General features: G+C 37.4%; 1 protein-coding gene across 3 annotated transcripts in view; it reads left to right on the top strand.

Annotated features, from left to right (window-relative positions):
• The window catches only part of LOC107205622 (cytochrome c oxidase assembly protein COX16 homolog, mitochondrial), a 48986-nt gene that overhangs the window by 4505 nt on the left and 22831 nt on the right, over positions 1–21650 (top strand). Inside the window, exons 1-2 of one of the 3 annotated variants that reach the window (XM_015630218.3) lie at positions 5295–5324; positions 7824–7901. In XM_015630218.3, the coding sequence (XP_015485704.1) occupies positions 5310–5324; positions 7824–7901 (93 nt within the window). In that variant the 5' untranslated portion in view covers positions 5295–5309. Of the gene's footprint in view, positions 1–5294; positions 5325–6393; positions 6439–7823; positions 7902–21650 lie in introns of those variants that run through there. The other 2 variants (XM_033514874.1, XM_015630217.3) reach the window with 2 other exon arrangements.

A 21650-nucleotide genomic window follows, 5' to 3' on the forward strand; every position in this document is an offset into this window, starting at 1 on the left:
TGTTTTACTTGGCATGCCTAGTATTGCCAAAGGAGAATGTACAGGTAGCTTGGAGCAGTGAAAGATTTTACTAGGAATAAATATGTTTCTAAAATCTATTTCCACTAGTGATTATTAGCACAGACTGTACTACAATGCCATCTACACTGCTGCCTTGAACAGTGCAAGTTTACTTCAATAAACACTTTGTCAAGGGATGCCAAGAATGCACGTCGGGTACAGGACTAGAAAAAAGGTCAGCTTGGAACAAGTCCCTAACGATGCTGCAGCAATGTGGTCAGTGTGTCTAGGCACCATTAGAGAAGGTCAGTGGCATCTTAGGCTCTCACTAATGAGCCAGTTGTTTTGATAAACAAAACCAGAACAACTTTTCCAGACATCAGGACCTGAAATTACATGTCCACGGATTAGTTTTGTTCACTGGTGTGAAGTCAGCGTCATCTGGGAGCAAGGACTGATGCCCAGAAATGTTTTACAGATACATGAAATGATATTTTGTTGTCCTGTGAGTTACTTAGAGTGGAAGTTTACAGGGTTAATGGATTAAATTTTCATAGATTTCTTTAAATTCAACATTTCTAGTTCATTTAATAAAAAACGGCTCAGTTTGGAGTCCTGGGGTATGCTAAATACAAGGCATGCTTTTTGCCACAGATTCTGCAGGATCTGCCTGTAAAAGGATGATATGAACACTGGAAGTATGGACAATTTTTCTTGGGTGTAATCACAATTCTGAGATCTTACTGTTGCTATCAGTGTCTATGAGTAGAAACTGTTATTACATTATCTTCTGATACTGTTTAAAGAAGAATTACTGCAATCAGCATTTTTCTCTTTTTGATATGTCAGTATTATTACTAACATCTTTCACATTATTGCCTTGAACAATTCATAATACTGAATTGCAGGACTTTTATTAATATCTATCACTTCATGTAACTTTACAATAAAATTTGACATATGCAGAACAGTTGATTTAAATGTTAATGCATTTTTGAGAGATGAATAGAAGTTAACATTCATCCACGAGAAGATAATTCTGACTTCTAGTATTTGTAGATAAATTGTGATTGCCTGTAAAAGTCACAAATTTTACATTTGCAGCCTAGAGGAGCAATAAATACAAAACTGTTTTTAGAATTTAAAAGTTGTTGCTCCCAATCAGTGAATAACAGAGTGTTGTTTTTATGCTTCAGTGACTTGTATTATACATGTTGGGTCTCTAGGCCTATGATGAGATATGTCTTTGACTTCTGCTGTGCTTCTGCTTTGCATCTCCTGTTCATCTGTGTGTGTTTGAATCCACAGTGTGGAGCTGTTCCAGATAAAACCAGCCCTGGAACTGTTGCTGCTCGTGTGGAAGCTAGAGTCTTCAGGCTGAATGAGCTTCTGTGGAGTCCAGTTTGTGCAGTCTGAATTAGCTGACTTCCATCTTTCAGCTGACTGTTAGGTCTTAAAAGTTCTGAGTTCTCCTTTTGAATCAGTGCTTTCATGTTTTTAATTTTCAGTCTTTCAGAGCAGTTTTCAAGATATGTGTGACTAACAAATAGACACTCCTTAGTACTTCAGATTTTCCCTCTTTTCATTTCAGAACATAAAGGGTGCATTTGCATTGTTTAAGGCTGTTAGGATGGACTAATCTGGCATTTGGGGGAGTCTAATGTTCTCTCTTGAGCCTCAGAACAGAAAGAGAGGTCCAGACTTGCCTGTTTTCACAGTGTGTTTAGTCCTGCCCTAGGTCTCCCACTTCTTCAAGGGGTTGTGATGGTAAAAGTGTAAGATTTGTGTTTATTCTACAGAACGTTTAATCTTCATTCCTTGTCTGGGATTAGCAATAGGGAAATAACACTTCTTGTGGTGTTTTTTTTTTATGTTCTTCCATGAAGGTTTCAGTTTATTGTTCATTTTTGAGCAGGGCCTAACACACACAAGAATACCAGCTTGCCACAAGATGTAAACACTTTCTCATTGTAGTTTATCTTGGCTAGATTTGAACCTGTGAGATGTGGAAATGATCATTTTAATAAAGAATTGATATTTTGTATGTTAGAAGCTTATGGAGAAAATGAAGGTGGTGTTTAGAAACTGCAGCTTGGTCACCAGAGAAGACTTGGACTTCAAACAGTTGCAGCTGCAGAGTGAAATCCCTTTGCTGTCTGACCAGCCCAAGAAATGTGTGTAATGCAAAATGACAATCCTGTGGCTGAAACTGTCCTTTCTTGCTCATGCTCACATTGAAGAACATATGGGTTTCTATCTCTTCTGCATTATTCTTAGATTGATTTCTATTACATGCATTTTCTTTGGTTTAAAACCTATTATAAATTGGACATTTTAACAAACAAAAGTTTTGTTTTCTCATAACAGTATTCTCATTGAATAGTAAGATTGCAAGGATCTGGGCAGGGATTTTTTTTTTCCTCTGGCCTGTAGCCATTCATGTTTGTGATCTTTAAAATCATTGCTTTGAACATTCTCTTACTGAGCCAATTAACCTGATACCTTGGGCCAGTTTTAATATTCTGCACATGTTCTACATGCTGTGTAAACCACTGTTTTATCAGTCAGTAGCAATTGGCTCCAGTTTATACTGGCTGCTGTTCCTGAATGCCAGCATGGTATCCATGTGGACATCTACTGCTGTATTTCATCTATTTTTGAGTGTAATGCAGTTCACACTTTCTACAATGTGTGATTCTAACATTTGCATTAAACCAGAGCATTCACTTACTTGATGTGCCTTTGAATGAAAGAACTCCTGATGGATGCATGTGGGTTTGGTTTCTGTTTTCCTCCAAAGGAGACCTCTGGTGTGAACTAAAAGTTATTTCCATTTTTTTTTTTTTTTTTGTAGACAAGAAGTAAAGGTAGATCCTCTTTTGCTTCCATTGAGGGTGAAGAGAGGCTTTAATAAGTTTCTGAGAAGACTTCACACTGTTTTTCTCTCTTCTCTGCAGTTTCAGCGTTAGAGCCAAGTGCAGGAATGGCTGTAGGAAATCAACTTTTGAGAGTTAGAGCTGGCAGAGGGGGGCGCTTCAGGTTAAGATGACTTGCCTGGTCTTTTCTGGGACTGGCAGTTTGCCCTGCTACTTTATTTAGGGAAAAGAAAAGAGACTTCAGTCTTCTGGATGGCCAAATTGCCATCTTTCACCAGTCCTGTACTGCATATCTGACCGTTCTTTAAAAAGGAACCCCTGAAACTCTCTTTGCTGTGATCACTGCAAACTAAACTAAAATAATTCACTACTGCTGTAGTTTTGAAGCTCCTGATGAATAGCTGGAGAGTTCTGTAGCAGCAGTCCTGAAGGAGAGGTTAGAAAATTACCATGTTCCTTCTTTGTACATATAACATTTTCTACCACCACATGATCTGTGTTGCCAGCACTAAACATTGTGATTTGGTTAATTTAGGGATTTATGACTTTGTAATAATCTCTTTCACAACTGGTACTGTAGGAGGAATGGCTTTCTCTAACAACAGGGATGCCTATAACATGGCAAATTGCTGGTGCTGCCAGAAAAGCAGTTTCTTACTATTTTGTTAACCCAACAAAGTGAAGCTGGTTGCATTAGATTGTGCAGGGAACTAAAAAAGATATCTGTTCTAAGTTATGCTGTTATGAGCCCTCAGTGACCACCCACTGTAGTTGGTGAAAAATACAAATATTTCCCATCCTAAGATGCTGTTCAAAGGATCAGTCTGATGCCATCTATAACTGATTGCATAACATGCATCCCAATGAAGACGTGAACAAATAGAATTTTTAAAAGAATGTTATTAAAGAGAATTTTATGTCATTTTTTTACATAAAATGTTTATTGAGGTTGCTGAGTGTATGTGACAGATGGTACTCTTATGTCACATCCTATCTTTCATTTTGTTTTGGAACATGCAAGTCTTCCATGCATGCATAATTGCATTACAACATTGTAGGGGGTTTTTTGTGTACTCATTGAAACATAAAGGAATAATCCAGTGTAGGATCTTTAATGGGGGTTGTACTAGCAGTGCTGTTAAGCTGTTTGTTTTGATGTTAAGTGCTGGCTAACTAGTATGGTTAATGATCTTTGCTTCCCTAAATTAAACTTCAGGTGTTAAAGAAAAAAGGAGAAGTTACTATCATTTCATCACTCTGCTGAGAGCATTCAAGTAACAAGACGGATGATATTCACTATATAATTCTCTGCATTGTGAAGCAAATAAAATAAATAGTTCTCTCACAATGAAAGAATGCAGGTATATATGAACTATGCAGCTTGAGTATCCTTCAGATGCCAATGCCTTAATATTTTATCATGTACATTAAGTATCTGTATGATTCTAAAATTGTAATGACAAAAATATATTTTAATTTTTATTATATGTGACATTGCATTTCCCTCTTCAGTTAACAGGAGAGTGAACTTGATCCTGACTTCATTAGAATGTTGCCAACCTAACTTATATTTATATGGCATCCTGAATAGCTTCTACTGTCTTTTCGTGCCTGGACTAGTGGATGGAAGTTAGACTTCATTGTTGCTTTTGGGCTACATTGGGCAAATTGTTCCATTGTAGTGCTTTTTTAACTGAAGAGTGTTTTGCAAAGAATGTAGAGATTATCTCTGTTTTACAGCTTGGGGAACTAGAAAAGTATGTAAGACATACAGAATATGCAAAACTAACAAGCCAGTATGGTGCTGGAAATTTTGAGTCTTATCTTACTTCCAGTTATTTTGACTGGTGATTTTTGCTGGTTCTCTTTGTCTGTAAGTACAGCTAACTGAAATTAAGGTAGTGAGAGCATCTTCCCTCACAATGCAACAGAAGAGAAAGGTAACAGTTAAAGCCAAGACTAGTGTTTCTGCTCCATGCATTGTCAGACACTGAGTCCTTTGCTACCTTTAATAGTATTACAGTTGCATAAATTCATTTATACCTTCTTTTATTGGCTTTTGAACACAGTTTTCTAAAGGGTAATTGACTGAATAGCTGTCTGTTGCTGCTCTGGCTTGTGTAGATGAGTGTGATTTATGCTCAGGGCTGTCAGCTGACTGTATTGACATGCTGTTGGTTGATTAAATAAGTACTGAATATGACTGATTCTGGTCTGGTTTTGCAGTGAAGTCAGACCTCATCTTTGGTTCTTTAGAACATTGGTCAAGTGGACTTGTAAACATATTATTTATATTCTTTGTGTGTATCGTATACTTTGCAAAACTATTTAATCTTTAGTCCTAACCTTCCAGCATTACACTGTGTAATATTTCAGCAGCATTTGTACTTTCTTACAGCATCAATGTGCTTTGTCTCTGATGGAACTTAACTGATGTTTCATGATAAGGTAAATCAGCCATCCCAGTATTGGAAATGTAAAGGCAACTGTACTAGTAATGCCTGATAAGCTAAGTGTGCCAGCTTGCCAAGCTTGTTATGCTGCTTCTGCTGTATGAAGAGCAAAAGTACATCACAAACCAAGTGGGTTTTTTTCCTCTTAATAGTACCAAGGTGTTGCAAGTAAAACTGCAATGTCAGGCCAAAATCTGAATTCGAAAAGAGGAAATGAGAGGGGTGTGTGTATCAAGTTCTTTACTGTGTACAGCTGCAATATAAAATGCTCTGTGTCGTGGATGGTTGCTGTCAAACGAGTGATAGGATGTGATGAGACAAAGTAAGTAGCACGTGACTTACTTCATGCAACAACCTTCAACTTGATTTTTCATAGTTGCAGTGTACATTACAGAGTTTTAAAGCTAAAGAATGTATAATTTCTTTTTCAGCTTGCAGCATGGCTTTGTAAGCCAAAGTCTTCCAATTGTTCATATTGCATCTCATAACAGGATATGCTCCATGCAAGTTCATTGTTGGGCAAATTAATTTTTAATTGATGTCACAAGTAATTGCTGCTTTCTGCCTGGTTTAATAACTGAACCATTTCTAGTGCAGTTGCTTTTTCCTTGCCATAGACATTCTTTGACAACATACTAATATGAAAAAAAGGCAATAAGCTGTGGTTTGTAACAGCCATGCACTTGTCTATAGCATTTCAGATTTGTGTTTATTAGGACTTAAACTTTATTAACACAGTGGATGTAAATTAACATAATACTTGTTAGGAATTAAAGATCAGCTAATGAAAATTTATGCTGAGGCATCAACCATGTTAAAATTCAATTACAGTCTGATCCTTGAGATTTTCAGCATTATGTCCTACTGTGATAAACAGAGTAACACCTACCATATCTTCATCTGAAAAATCTTTTGATTTGATTGAATAAATCTTGAATACTGTTCAAGTTCTTTTTAACCTTTTTGAACACTTCATTTTCTGCTGTTACTTTTTCTTACCAAAATACTGACATGAAGAAGACTTTTCTTTATTTTTTTTTCCAGTGAGTATTTTGATGATTCAGTATCTGCAAGATCATCATTAATCCCTTGAAACAGTTACAATGCAAGTATGATGCCATCCAGATTTTGATCATTCATATTTCTAGTTGCTGGACTTGGTGCCATTTGATGATTTGTGACTGGCTTTCTGAAACTTGTGGTCTGTGGCCTAGCAATTGGGTGTTCATGTTGCAAAATTTGTGTCTATTTGTTTTTATTATCAACTAAATTTTAAGGCTTATTGAAAGGGCCAGAAAGAGGCTCTGGAGCCTTTAACATCTGGCTATTGGTGAAGGGTTTCTTTTTCTTTGGACAGAGTACCTCAGTTCTGGGGTACCAGTCTGTACCTTACCAGCATCTAAGTGTGTATGTGGAGAGAGTGTTCATGTGCTTGTGAGTAATTTTACCTGCTTGGTGGGAAATAACGCAGTCCTGCAACTTGGAGAAATGAATAAGTGTAGAAGGCAGGTTTTTGTTTCTAATTTCTAATTCTTTGTGGCCACAGTGAACTACTTTCTGGAAAGAACATGCACTTTGACTACCTGCACAGCATAATTATAACAATTCTTGGACACAGGCCATTGCTGCAAACCTAATATGTAGTAAGAAATCAGCCAGCAGTGTGTAGAAACCAGTGTGTAGAAACCAGCAGTGCAGCAGCAGCCTGTAATGAAGGGCTGAAACAACAAAGTTGCATATGAAGAGGGTGGGTGGTGGTGGTGGGTTTTGTTTGGATTTTTTTTCTACCTCCACTCAGGTCCTTAGGAGTTCCTCATGCTTCCACCTTCCTTAGATTTGCGTGTCTGGATGTGAAGCCTTTTGGTCTCCTATGCATCTGCATTAACAGACAGCATCTACCTTTGTATCTTTACCCACCCCATTTCTCCCTTTATTATTCTTAAGCTTCACAGGTGTGGAGGAAATTGCAGGATAACTAAGGAATAATAAAAGGATAGGTGTGCTGGATATGATTTCTTAGCCTGGGTGATAATATGTTATTGAACTGTAGCTACAGTCATGGTCTGTTCAGAAGTTTAATTAGATCTGTTACCCACAGACATCAGAGTAAGTCAGTGTGGCATTGTTACTTCCCCATAGAGTGTGAACCTGTGGCAGTGAGGTAAAGGTTCCTTTGCTGCCATTATGTCAGGAAACCACATGGGGAGGGAAAAGAAGGGGTAAGAGGAGTGGAAGTCCCTGGAAAGTCTGAGTCATGTAGCAGCTGTCTTTGTGTGAAGGAGGAAATGTGTGAAATCCAGGCTCAGAGAGTGGAAGAAGGCACCTGTACTAATTTTCTAAAGTAGCATTTTCTTCAGCTCCTGGTGTTTCTGTTGGAAAAATAGTAAAGTCCCTTGGTAAATGAGTTGGGTCAGTATGCACAATATTTTTGTACGTGTGCAAAGCATTTATTTCTGTAACAGTCCTAACACATCTGTTTTCATTCTGTTTTCAGCTGTATCTCATTGGAGGATCCTTTGGACTCCGTGAATTTACCCAGATAAGATATGATGTTCACAAACTACATGGCAAGGTAGTTTAAATGGTTTTCTTTGCTTTTCCTTACACCTACGTGCTGCTTTCTGTAGAACTGATAGGACAAGTAAACTTGGTATTGGGAATTTGCCTTTCACTGCTTGGCCCTGAGCTACAGCTGAGTCTCATAGGCAGTAGGCAGAGTAGGTAACAATAAAGCAGCTGACATGATGATGAATCCTTTACCATCCGTGAAAAAATCAACATAAATAATAGAAACATTTTGTTCCTTTGGCTGATTATAAGTGGCAATCCTGAATCCTGAGAAGGAAGTGCAGCACATCTAGAAGGTGGTTATTACAAGGGTACTGTATCCAATTCAGACTAAGAAAACTGATATTTTAAAAGGTTCGGTTTTCAAACAATACTTGGCAGTGAGCATTTAATGTTAGATGGTTTCCAGGGCTTGGCTTTGCATTGACTGAGACAAGCAGGTGCCTTTGTCATTGTGCTACATCTTGTTCTTTAAGCCTTGTGAAGGAAACAGGAGCTAGTCTCTACCCATTGTGTCAGAATATCCTGTATATAAGAAGTCTTTTTTTAAATAAACCTGAAACCTTCTGTCTTAGGGAAATGTTCACTAGTGCTGCTTACACCTCCTAGTGTAACACTAGTTCCAAATTGTGTGTGAAATGATCTGAAAGGAGCGTGTCAGTTCAGCAGAAAGTAATACTGGCTTGCTTTCCCTGGTTTGGTAATATGCAGGTCTGCCATTGCAATGCAGTGAGACTTTTTGGTCTCAGAGCTGCTGACTTGCAGGCTGCACAAAGCTGTGTTAAAGACTCTATCCCACTTTATAAAAGAAAGAAAAACGTGCAGGACTCTGTGCTGCAGGATGATATGTGCAGGATGCTGTGGCTTTCTACTGTGGTGAAACCTTTGAGATCCTGAGCTGTTCAGAATTTGGAGACCCCTTTGTTTTGTCTTAGCCATCTGTGGACCATTTAAATTACTTTAATAATTCTTCATTGTTCTCTGTGTTGCATACCTGGCTATGGCCTTCCATGCACCATGTGACCCACTTCTGCTCAGAACTGTATATGGCAGAACCTGTAGACCAGGGAGAGTAATCTTACAAGTCTTTTCTCTAGTGCTGTCTTCTGGATAGCTTTTTTCTATCATTTCTAGCCTTTTAGGACCAGCTGGAGCCTTTCAAGTTTTTCTCCAACCAGATGGGGATCATAGTGGGGCAAGAATTTGCCTGGTGTGTTTCTGCTAGTTTTTGGGTCAGATTCATACTCAGTGTATTGCTTTTGACCCCCATGATCTGCACAGTGACAGCAGCCTAGGGAAAAACACTGTTAATAGTTGTGCTAATTCAGATCTACGAGACTTACCCCAGCATTTATAATCAGGGGAAGCATTACTGAATTACTCAGTAGTACATGAAAACTCTGAGTGGAAGCTCCTTCACCTGGAAGTTTTTGAACTCCAAAAAGCTAAAAGAGGACTTCTGAGTTGTGCTCTAACCAGTATTGCTTAAGTCTGCAGCATCTCTTTTGTGTTTTCTTTTTCTTTTCCTTGCAGTTTTATTCAGAAGAGAGGACATTGAAGTAAAGAACATTGCACTATTGGCTCAGAGCTAGCTAGCAACACCAACTTTGGGCTTCGTTGTAGACGGACAAATCAAAGCAATGTGTTCTGTTCATTTCTGTTTCTATGTCCATAAAAATAGAGTTGAAAGCCATTCTAATTCACTAAATAAGACAGCAAAGGAGACTAGAATGTGTTTTAATGGATAAAGAAATGTAGTTTAAAATACATATGGAACTTGGGAGAAGAACATTAATATGAGTAATTTAAAACTGCTGTTAAAATCCTGATGCTTTTCTCTTATAACAAAGCTGGACTATTGTAAATCCTTATCAGAACAGGGAGAGATGGACTAGTGCTCTTACTGGGGGGTTGGACAGTTACATGCAAAATACAATAAGCAATAAAAGAAATAAGATTTTTTTTTTGTTACAGCTGCTCCTTCAAAATAATAAAAATATTTAATTAAATAACAATTTCAATATGGGGAGCTCAAAAGACTTTCACAGAATTTAAGTGAATTAAGGTTCATAGTTGTACTGTCAGAAAAGGTAGGATTTTTATTTACATTTTACTGCTGAAAAAAATGAGGTTGCACAAATTCTAAAGCAGGCTAAGATTCATAACACCCAAGTGCCTGTCTTTTTTTATTATATTTTAAGGATCTGCAAACTCCAGTATGTCACCTTTTGTAAGGATGATTCCTGAATTTGTTTTCTTGCTAATTCAACTGCTAAAAAGACAAAAGTTAAACAACCTTTTGTGGTAAATCTCTAATACATTTCAGACACCAAACTATGATCCTTTGCCTTCAAAAGTACCTGTTCTTTTCCTTTTTAATTCTTAACTTCACACTGTGTTTAGAGGGAAACCTAAACATTAGTTGATTACATTAGTAATCAACTTCTTAGTCAACAGTGATATTCAAAGGCAGCACTACAGTAAAACCGCTGCTATGTAGTCTGTGCTTCAGTGACTGAGGGGCTAGCTTTGGATTCTTGTGTCTTAGTGAAAAAAGCTGCATTAGTAATAATGACTATGTTATGAATGTCAAACTGACTTTTGAAGAACATTCCTGATAAAGGTATTAAAATCCAAGAGAAAATGGTGGTTTGGACCTTTGAGGGAGTATGATTTGGTTGTGATGCCTTGGGCTGGGGCTAGAATTAGGCTTGGGACAGAGGCAGAGCCTAGAGCTATAGGTGGAGTGGGGCTGAGAAGCGGCTGCAGAAGGAATTGTGTCTTGTTCGTTTGGGCTGTGTGTTGGGATCTTGGACTGCAGCTCAGCCAATGCATAGGATAGAGAGAGACAGTGCCTAGAGCTGCAGCTGAAGAGGAGCTGTTAGTATCTAAAGAGCAGATAATTCATCCGTTTAGTTCATCTTTGACTATCAGGACCTCAGATATGCCCATCTCTTGCAAAAGCAAAAAACCATTTTGGCTATACTTTTATCTTCTCAGGATACCTAGATCAGTCATATTCCCTCAGCACAATGAATGTCTGCATTTAAAGAAAGCTTGGTGAGGCTCTTACTGGTGTAATGCCTGTTTACAATAGTCAGAATTCTCCTGAAACTAATCAAGAATTTCTCCATTATCTATTGTTGCCAAAATATCCATTAATGGAGAAATCATTAGGTTAAGTAATTGTTCACTTTCTGGGAAGAATTTATGCAAATCAAAATTGGTACAGAAAACCAGGTATGCTTATGGGAAAACCATGTGGAATTAACAGAGAGGAAATTAGTAGGTTCATATAGGCATTGTTCCAGATGCCTTTATTCATAACTGAAAGGCTAGACCCTTTGTCTTTCCTCTTGTGTATGTAATTGGAGAGGTTTATTTATTTTATATATTTTTAATGAAAAAAATTTCTATTACATATACAGAAAATGTTTTTTCAACTGTATGACAATCAATTAGTTTATATACTGTGCACCCATTCCAGGTGTTGTAGAGACTTGCTGATTCAGATTTAGTTTTGGATATAAGAATCTTGGAACATGGGGTGGGGTCTGTACTGCTGGCTAATAGCTACTGTAGAGAATTGAAGGGAAATGATATATTAACTACCTGGAAAAGCTTATGCTTTCACCCCATCAGCAAACCTTTTAAAGTAAGAGAGTTTTTAAGCTCCAGATTGACTCTGTTGAAGAAGTATTGTTGCAAGGCAGATTCTCAGACTTTTGGAGTGGGATAGGACTGAATGAGTTCCTCCAGCGTAATGTGCAGCAGAAGCACTTCCAAGAAAGCTGGATTCTCTGCGCTGTTTTGTTTGGAAACAAAACATCAATTAGCCTTTGAAGTCTGCAAATATTTCCTGCTGTGGGATATGTACAATAGAGTTACATACTTACCTCTTTACAAACTATGAAGATCCCATTCACTTTGTCCTTTGCAAAGTGAGTACACCCCAAAAGTAGAATGCTAAGAAATAGTACTAATGTTTTCTGTCTTAATGATGTAGAAAGTAGAGGCAGTAAAAAGTCAAAATGATAGAATTTCAATTTCTCCTCCAGGAGTTTTACCCTCAGATCAGTTGTTGTGCATTTAAATATGTATGGCTGTTGCACAGCATTCCAGGAGTTAAAATCCAGATGAAAATGAAAGTTTCTGACCTTTTGTTTCATCATTCTCTATGATCAATAAACTGATAAACCCAGAAAGAGTATTAAAAGAGTGGTAGTGGTGGGAAGCATACTCAGTAAGCACACTAGGAGTGTAAAGCCTGCTTTATGCAGACCGAAGATTTCCTTTAAAATTTCTTACCTACTGTTTTTGACCAATTAGAAGATTATTCTGGAAACCTTGCTGTCCTTTGAAAAGTGAAAGAGAAGAGAAAGTTAACATGATCACTTATGGCACTCTGACTTTTCTGGTTTACAGCAGTTGTCATAGTGAGGCTTGATAGTGGAGTAAGTGTGTTGTCTGGTTGGTTATTCTCAGGTTTAGAATATTGCTGGTTGGTTCCTAGTGCTGTTCTTCAACATTGTGTCTTTAATCTCATGAGTGGGTGTCAGGAGACCCACAGCAGCATGTGATTTAAATAACACCCACTGATCTCACTGGAAATTTTATATCCATCTTGTTCAAGTTCTCTCTCCAGTTACCTCCCGCACCACAGAGCTCCTCTCTGCCTGTCTCACTTTCTTAGTCTGTAGAATATAGGTAATTAATGCTGCTCTACTTTACATAGGAAATAGGAAAGTTAATTAATTCAAATAAAAGGAAGTATTTAAATTCACATGAGTATTAAAAAATTTCCTCAGGTGAGATCCATTAATTCAAGTGTTCTGGATCAGGGTGAAATAGCTAGGAAGAAAAAGGAGCAGAGAACTGACTGTGACAGAGAACTTCCATGAGACCTTTATGTCAAGCAAGAACACATCTGACATTTGCCTCAGGAAGGTGTAGGAAGTCAGCCCAGCACTTTCTCATTGTTAGAAGTATATAGTTAAGAGGTGGTATCTGCCCATTAATATGCTTTTGTGTTGCTGTCAAAACATTTCCCTGTTCACACACGTGCTGCAGTGTTTCACACTATTGAGTCAAGATGGTTGCAACTGCAGCAGCACAGTGTTGAAATGAGATTCAGCATCCACCCCAAAAGGGGATACATCTGCAAGTGACAGGACAAGGCCGTGTCTTGTTGCTGGCTGGCATTTATATTGCTGTCCTTCCATAAACTACCTCAGGTGTGTCTGTGGGAGTTGCACATATGGGCATGTCCTGGAGTAGTGCAGTAGAAATTGTCTGTTGATTATTGCTTCAATTTTTACCTGCCTATAAAGTTCATCTAGACAGGATTTCTGTGCCCCAGAAGTTTTGTTTGTTTCTTTAGTTTGTTTGCTTCAGAAAAAAGAAGCATTACAGAATGAAACGTAATTTCAATGTTTAGTGTAATGTTAGTATGGTTTATGAAAAAGCTTATGTTTCTATATGTTGCATTATTTTTTCCTTTAAATAATATGGTTAATATGAAATGAAAATTTTAAAACAAAATCACTTAAACCTCTGAATATGTCTATAGTGTTTAAAATTCCACAAATAGTATGGTTTTTTTACTTAGATTTGTGGAATGCCAGCAGGTTGTCCCCATCACTACACATACAGTGAGCTACTAGATGAAGCTGGCTTACTCCAAGCTGACTTGTTTACCTTCTTTGAGGACCAGCCTCTGTGTTAAAAAACAGCCCCTGCTCTATTTGAAAGGCTATCAAAGATACTAGGAATTTAACTGAAATAGGTAGCAAGATGAAAAGGTGTGCTTTTAATTTTCTTTCACAAACTTTTCTGTTGACTGAAAACTGCAAGATATACTTATTAGAGTTCTTAGTGGATAAGCATCTGTGTTTGAAATCCTGTTACACCTTGGTGTTCCCCAAGATCCTCAGTCTAACCAAAACTTGATGGATTTCACCATTTCAGGGAGTAATGTGGATAGGCCAAGTCATTGTGATTGGACTGGACTGGCAAGTCCACAGTGTCCTAATGACAATTAATGGACTTAATGCTACTGCTGCCAGCCGAAATTGTCCCATGCACTCAATTACCTTGTGTGTTCTGCAGGCTTTCTGCTTTATTTTATTCCAAATGGATTTAGATGGATTAAGACACATCCTCTAGGCTTCCTGGAGTGCAAACACCTCCCACTAATGTTAAGGTCAATTTAAATTACCACTGTTAATACTCAAAAGACTCTAAATGGGTTCTTTGTATCATTAAAGATAGGAAAGTGAAATGTCAGTATCTGCCTTGCTAAATCTAAATGTGTATTTGTGGTGCTGTGCACTAAGTCAGGGTTTAATCTTGCTCATTTTTCTATTGTCTTAAGTGAAATGCCTAGTTTGAGATAGCTATCTGGGTAGTCCATAAAGGAGGTTTGATAGGAAATGCCCCAACATAAGTTTCATTCAATTTTAAAATAGGTGCTTGAGAAATTGTCCTCTTTTGATGGATTGAAAAATAGAGAGATTGATCTTGATTTTTTATTATTATCCCATTGCAGTGAGACAATTACCTTCCTTGCTTAAGAATATGGTTATATTTTATTTGACTAGTGAATAACAGGTGAGATAAATCTCTATCTAGCTTCAAGGTGCACACATTTTATGGTTTTGGATATTTATCTTTAAGTGGGACTTACTTTCTCAAGGAACGCCCATCTACAGCTGACTGGAGGAAAAGCCTAAGTAGAGATTTTATGCTTCCAGTCAAAAATATAGATGAATAAAATTAGGTGAGATGAAGCTCGCCCCAGATACTCTTTTGCTGGAGCTTCACTGGCAAACTAGCAGATGGCTTGAAGGTAGAGGAAGTCTTATTTAATCTGTTTTTTGTGCCTGAGGCATTCCTGTATTCTGGAGAATCTTATTCCACAGGAGTCTGTCTTAAAAACAGACTGCTTGATTTGAGTGTGAACAAAATCAGAATATCTGCAGTTGGTGTCTGGTGGGATATTTTGGATGGGAAAGGTATCCTTTCTAAACCCATCAGCCAAGGAATGTGGAATTATTTTAGCATCTGTCACTGAACTTGGCAGAATAATCAAGTCTTCTCATCTAGCATTTTAGCATTTATTTATTTATAACTGCATCTTCTTGTGTTTAATTGGTTTCAGTAAGCTAATTACACAAGCACAGCATGGCAGGGAATTGATGTTGGTGATTATTGTTTTCCTCTTTTTCTTTTCCTTAAGCAGTTCAGGTTGTCCTGGGTCTTAAGCCTAATGATAAACTGGCTAATTTCCTTGTTTAAGTAGATTTAGTTGATTTTCGAAGACTAAATGCATTACTGAGCTTGGCTCTAGGTTCTCCAAAAATTAAGAAAATAGTACACTAAAATGTTGTTTGGTGCTATAGAGAATGTGAGAAGCATACATTTGGGACTGCTTATAGGTAAGAAGAAAAAAGGCTTTGTCAGTCAGTTACCTTTCTATCATGAAGCATATTTTACTAAATTAAATCAGACCTTGCTTTCAGGCATGCTTAGTGGGAGGAGTTTGGAATTGTGTATTTAGTTAGGCAGATTGGCTCCTTGTTGATGACTGAACAGGTACCTTTACCTGAACAGTGACTTTGTTTCTATTTGCAGGCAGAATTTGGAACTTGTTCCATTTTTTGACCATGGTTCAGAACTTTACAATGTAGTAATTTCAGTTGTGCCATGTGGCACAAAAATGAAAGGGTAGCAAGAGCTCTTCGTACCCAGTATTGTGGTGATTCCAGATGTTCAGATGTTTTCTCTCTCAGTTCAGTTCATTCCAGAAGGATTATATGGAAATGAGCTCTTTATCCATGATTTTCTTGAAGATTTTGAGGTTCAGCTGCTAGTGTTTGGTTGATGTTTTTGCACTGATTTCAGCAAAAGCTAATCCATTTTACTCGAGCTCAGATGACTTCTCTACGTTGTCTGTGAGGAGCTGTCTCTACTGAATTTGCTATGATACCAGACAGAGATGTATGTTTCCTTTTTTCAGATATCCTTTCAGTTTAGCATGTAAACCACCATTTTTCTATAAAAGACAAAAACAGGGTTAACTCTGGGATTCAGTGAGATTTTTGTTGTCACATTCTGAGGCTGACACTGTGTGTATATACTTTTGAATGGTTTCCAGCGACTGAATATGCCTAGACCCAGTGCTTGTCGCCACAGACAGCTTACGGCACTCTAGGATGACTCGGAGCTAAGATATTACCTCAGATTATTGAGCCTTTCTGTGATGAATACAATATACAGTGCAAGTATTAAGAGTTCTTTGTTTTAAACAGAAGCAATTTTTCCATTTTTTACTTGATGGTGGTTCTGTTGTCAAGATTAGATTCAGATGAAGAGAAGGCTATTAACTGGAGAAACTCGTTTTGATGCCATTGCAACTGGAACTAATTTCAATACATAAAATGTTGATAGCTTTCAGATATTTAACTTTAATATACTATCAAGAATTCTGTTTGTTTTATTTAAATCCTGTCACATTGTCAAAATTAATTACTGGTATTTTTGTCTTGCAATTGATTACAAGTATGTAACTTAGCTTCAGGCAGCTTTTAGCCAAAACATAATGAAATATCCAGCAGTTTTTCCCAACACCTCCCTCAAGCACCAGAAAACTTCTAGCTTTCCAGACTCATTTTGAGAAGCCAGTAGCCATGATGTCAGCAGATCCCAGTCCCTAGGATTTTCTGGACTTCTAGATCACTACCATTTTTCCAAAGAAAATGTTGAAAACTTTTGCCCAGGCATGTTTCCATTTTAAGTGCAATTTCTATCCAAATGGACCTTCCCTTTCTTCTTCTTTGTGCTTTGAGGCTTGAAGCCTCATTTGAAGCCAAATGGTGCTGTTGCAAACTTCAGCTACATGGCAGTCTAAACAAGCAGAGCCCAAACTTGTATCTGGAGTAAAACCAGCTGATGAGAGGGAGGGGGGAATGCATTATCTGTATTGTTTCAAATATCAGTCACTTCAGAAAGCATTTATTGGTTTGCTTGTCATTCAAGAGATGCTGCATTTCCTCAGAGTCAGCAATGAACCTCCTGAATGTTATGTCAGGCAGTGCTTAACTGCCTTTTTCTTGATGAAGCATAAAAATGAAACTTTGCCTTTAGAACTGTAGTAAGTTCTGAAATTAATGTTGTAGCTGGTGGAGCGTTGTGTCTTGTGTCTCTGGAGCACAGCTCAAGGAGGGTAGAAGATACCTGAGGTTGTACTTTGTCCCTGTGCGAGTAGAACCTTTCTTTATTGATTACAGAGAGGCTGCAGGAATACTGGCTTCTTGGGTACTGCTTAGAGAAAATAGATGACTTGTTTTATTAATATCTAAAATGTATGAATTAAAATATTTTGCGTTCATAATTCCTTCTGATTTTAGTAGAATTGTTTTGTTAATGTTGGATGTGAAGCCCTTAAAAGGAAAACACTTTGCTATTCATGTTTTAAACTTAATTACACCAGATTTTACCATTGTAACTTTCTCTAATACACCCATCAGAATGTCTGATACTTTGACAGTTAAACATGTTATTTGTTAAAAATAGTGGCAAAATATCTTTCAAAATAAAATAGTGTTCTATTTACAAGTGTGTTACAAATTCTAGTAATTTAAAATATAAGTGATTTGGGAAATGAAAAGCTTTTTGTAAGTAGAATGTATTAGAATATGATTTTTCTTCTTACTATAAAACTTCACTAGATGTCAGTGTGGAAAGTAGTTTCCCTTAAATGCAATGGGAATTGTAGAATGAGAAGTGTTAATTCCTTCAACACATGCAGAATTTAAGATGTCAGTTATTAGAATTTGGTTATTAGAATTTAGTTATTAGAAATGCATTTTCAGTGCATTTTTTTGATACGTTCACACTGGATTCTAAAAATTGTTTCTGTTCAAAAAAACATTAAAAAGTCAAAATTTGTTTCATTACTCAATAAATTTCTGTAAAAACAGATATATACTGTAAATCAAAATGATATTTAAAATCATAATTCAAACCATTTTTAGGGTTAAAAACTGCAGACTTTTTGGTTTCATTTTATATTCTTGATTATTTTCAGTGAGAAAAAAATGTTCATGTATGTTTTCTTGCTGTTGGTTTCTGGGAACTGGAGTTGTTTGTATGGGGGTAGCAAGCATATTATCACATGGCTCAAGACAGGACTAAGGCATCAACTTACTTAGAGAACAAAAAAAATCATAAATATTTATAGATGTTTGACTCTGACTAGTGAAAGTATTGCAAATCTGTTAGTGTGCTTGTGCATTGTTTTAACTGTATTATGTTTTTATATTATGTTTGAAGGATCAGACTATCTTTGTTCTACATGAGAAGGTTGATTGGAGTTTTTTGGGAGCTGGGATTTTTTGGCATTTTCTGGTGTTATTTTACTGAAGCTTCAGTGCTTTTATTGAAGATTTAGTCTTCTATGAGATAGACTTTTCCCTTTAAATTAATTCATTTGTGTTTTTAAACTGACACACCAAGCAAAAAATAGCGATTTGGATATTGTACGGTGCCTTTGGTTTCTCTTTGGTTCAAGTGAGCTGCTGCCAGGAACAGCTTACAGATGAACCTAATTGAACAGCCAGTGAGCCCCTGGACACAGATATTCCTGCTGATGTGCAGAACTAAGGAGGACACCCTCTCCAGTCCTCTTCTGTCTGATAGTACAGCGCTGAAAAGATTCAGAGGAGATGAGCACAGACTGCTTCCATGCTGCCTTCAGCTGCCAATTCACAATTTCTCTCTTGAAGTTACTTGCTTTGAACAGAAGCTTAAGTGACCTTCGTGTTTTTCAGAGCTACCACAAAGAGGTTGATTCTGTGCAAAGTTAGGGTATGACTAAGGAAGCCATAAGGGAAAAAAAAGCCCCATAAACTATATTTATGCTAGTTTTCCAGCTTGAACTTGCATAGTAGGTATGTAACTGTTAAAAAGGAATCTTCAAAAAATATGACCAAAAAAAATTGACTCTGCTGGAGTTGCATCCAAAGTTGCATTTTGGATTGTTTCTAGCTGTTAAGTATATTCTATTTAGAGGCAAAAAGGGTGGGTTTGGTTTTCTTTTTTTCCTAAATACTGGCATCACAAATTTACACCTTTTTTTATACTGAAAGGAATATTTTTTGTACTGAATTTTACTGTGAAATTAAATTTATGCTAGCATACTTAGAGCCAAGGTTTACAGCACTAATTTGGTATAAATCATATAAATAAATGTGCAACTAAAAATCACACTGGATGTGAAAGCATACCAAAATTAATTAAATGATGAATACTTTATTCTCAGAACAGAAAATTCTAGAATCCTTGTTAGTTTTGTTGAGCTTATATATGAGAAATCTAGATAGGTTTAAACATTTGCTGAAATGTGGGATAGTTTGGCTATCATATTAGCCTTTAATTGCATTTCCCATGATATTATCACATGAAAAAATCTGGTCCAGGGTTTGTGATTGTAGGTCATTTTTTTTAATCAATCTGGAAGAAAGTACAAGGTTTGGATTTTGAGAGGTCAGTGGTGCACTGTGTGCTGTAACTCTGGAAACTCTTGCTGTAACAAAAATTTATATTGCTCCTTTGGAAATGTCTGCATCAATTTCTGTCAGAGGCTGGATGAAATGTTGGTTTTTTGTTTAACTGTCTGTACTCTATGCAGATCATAGGAAAAAGTCAAAGGACACAAAGCTAGGATTTACATCTAGTCTCAGCTGTTTCCCCACTGTTTGTAAGTATTCCTGTCCAGTTGATATCCTTGGATTGTATCCTATGCAGTATAGAATCACAGCATCATGGAGTTGTTTGGGTTAGAAGGGACCTTAAAGATCACCTAGTTTCAGCCCCCTGCTATGGGCAGAGGCACCTTCCACTAGACCAGGTTGCTCAAAGCTCCATCCAGTCAGGCTTCAAGCAATTATAAGGATGGGGCATCCACAGTTTCTCTGGCAACGTGTTTCAGTGCCTCACCACCTGCACAGGGAAGAGAGTAGCCTTAGGTAAGTGTTTTTTGTGTATTAAATATTTAAGTAATATAGTTGAGGGATTGTTGTGAATGAAGTTGCACAAAAATGGTGTGTTTTGCCTTGCCCTTCTCTGTTACCTAACACTGTGTGCCAAAGAGCTTGGCATAAGTACAACCCTTGTTGTACCTTACAACCTCTACAAGCTTTGTTCCTTTAATTTCTTAAGTAGAACAGCACTCAGCTTGGCTGTAGTTTACACTGCATTTCCTGAGTCCTGGGATTTATCCTCTCCTGTCTACAGCTTCTCACTCTGCTCATAAACCACAACTTAGAATATTTATGACACAGACTTCTGTAGCAATTTATGGGAGTCTTCTCAAGGAAGATTAAAGTTGACTGATCCACTCAAGATTGCTGATTTTCCATTTAGAGGAGTTAGGCATATGATAAATGTTTTCAAAGAAGATACACTGTGGGAGGGCTAGAATTGGTGGTTCTGGTTTACCCTTAAGTTTAAAAAATGGGTGGGGAGAACAAATTGAAAAATTTCATATAAACAGTAATTTTGTGGACTCTGTATTGTGGATACTGCAGGAAAATTGTGTCCCATCTATTTATGCTGGGAGGGGCAGATGGAAAAATAAAAATCTGAATCCTAATTCATATTCATTAAATTCAGGCCACTGTCTTCTTCCATTTCCAAAGATGAAATCTTTACCAGTGGGATATTATTTTGTGGAGGACAGGGTAGGAACAGAAACTCGTGTTTTAGTAAAAATAACAGACTAGTTTTAGAATAGAAATATCTTCTACTGTTTTCTGGAAATGCTTGCTAGAGGGAAAGATCTGTAAAACTTTGGCATGCAAATATTTGGTCAGTACATGCCAGGGCACAAGGATACAATGTACTGCACTGACTTATGTGAGAGGAGGCTGTTAAAAGCACAGTGCTCTTCTCATAATCTGGCTGTTTCCTGAAAGTTTCCTTGTATAGTAACTGAACCCATCATTTTAGAATATGTTCAAGTCCTGGTTTGCTCTAAGGCCCATGGCCACAAACAGTACATGGACAAATAAATGGTAATGTTTATAGCATAGAAAGAGTGCTTGTGAGGATGGGCTATTTGAGTTACAGATCCAGGCATGTGTGTTCTGTGGACAGTTGGGATACCCTGAAAATGAGAATGTGAGTCAACTTGGTGGTCCTCTCTGAATGCTGAACAGGAGCGACACTGCTATTCTGCTTTGTATTCCTGTGTTTCACAGAATCATATAATCATTGGGTTGGAAGAAACTTTCTTTTAGTTTTTAGGACTTTTAGTCCAACAGTCCTGCAAGGAGCAGGGGGATCTTCAAGTAGATCAGGTTGCTCTGACCCCCATCCAGCCTGACCTTGAATGTTCCCAGGAATGGGGCATTCACCACCTCTCTGGGCTGAGTCTCACCAGGCTCATTATAAAAAAATCTTCTTTCTTATACCTGGTCTAAATCTACCCTCTTTTATTTTAAAACCATCAGCCCTTGTCCTGTTACTACACACTTAGCTAAAAAGTTTGTCTTTCTTGTAAGCCCCCCTTACTGAAAGGCCATTATCAGGTTTCCCCAAAGCCTTCTCTTCTCCTGAATGAACAAACCTGGTGCTTTTACATGAACAAACCATGTGGAGAGGTGTTCCATGCCTCTAAATTTCAAAAGGTCTAGTGGTGGTAGTCTTTGGGTTCTCTTGTGGAAGATCTTTCCTTACCCAAGAGCTAAAGTTA

This window comes from Parus major, chromosome 5 (assembly GCF_001522545.3).
Source record: "Parus major isolate Abel chromosome 5, Parus_major1.1, whole genome shotgun sequence".
In the NCBI taxonomy this organism is placed as follows: Eukaryota; Metazoa; Chordata; class Aves; order Passeriformes; family Paridae; genus Parus; species Parus major.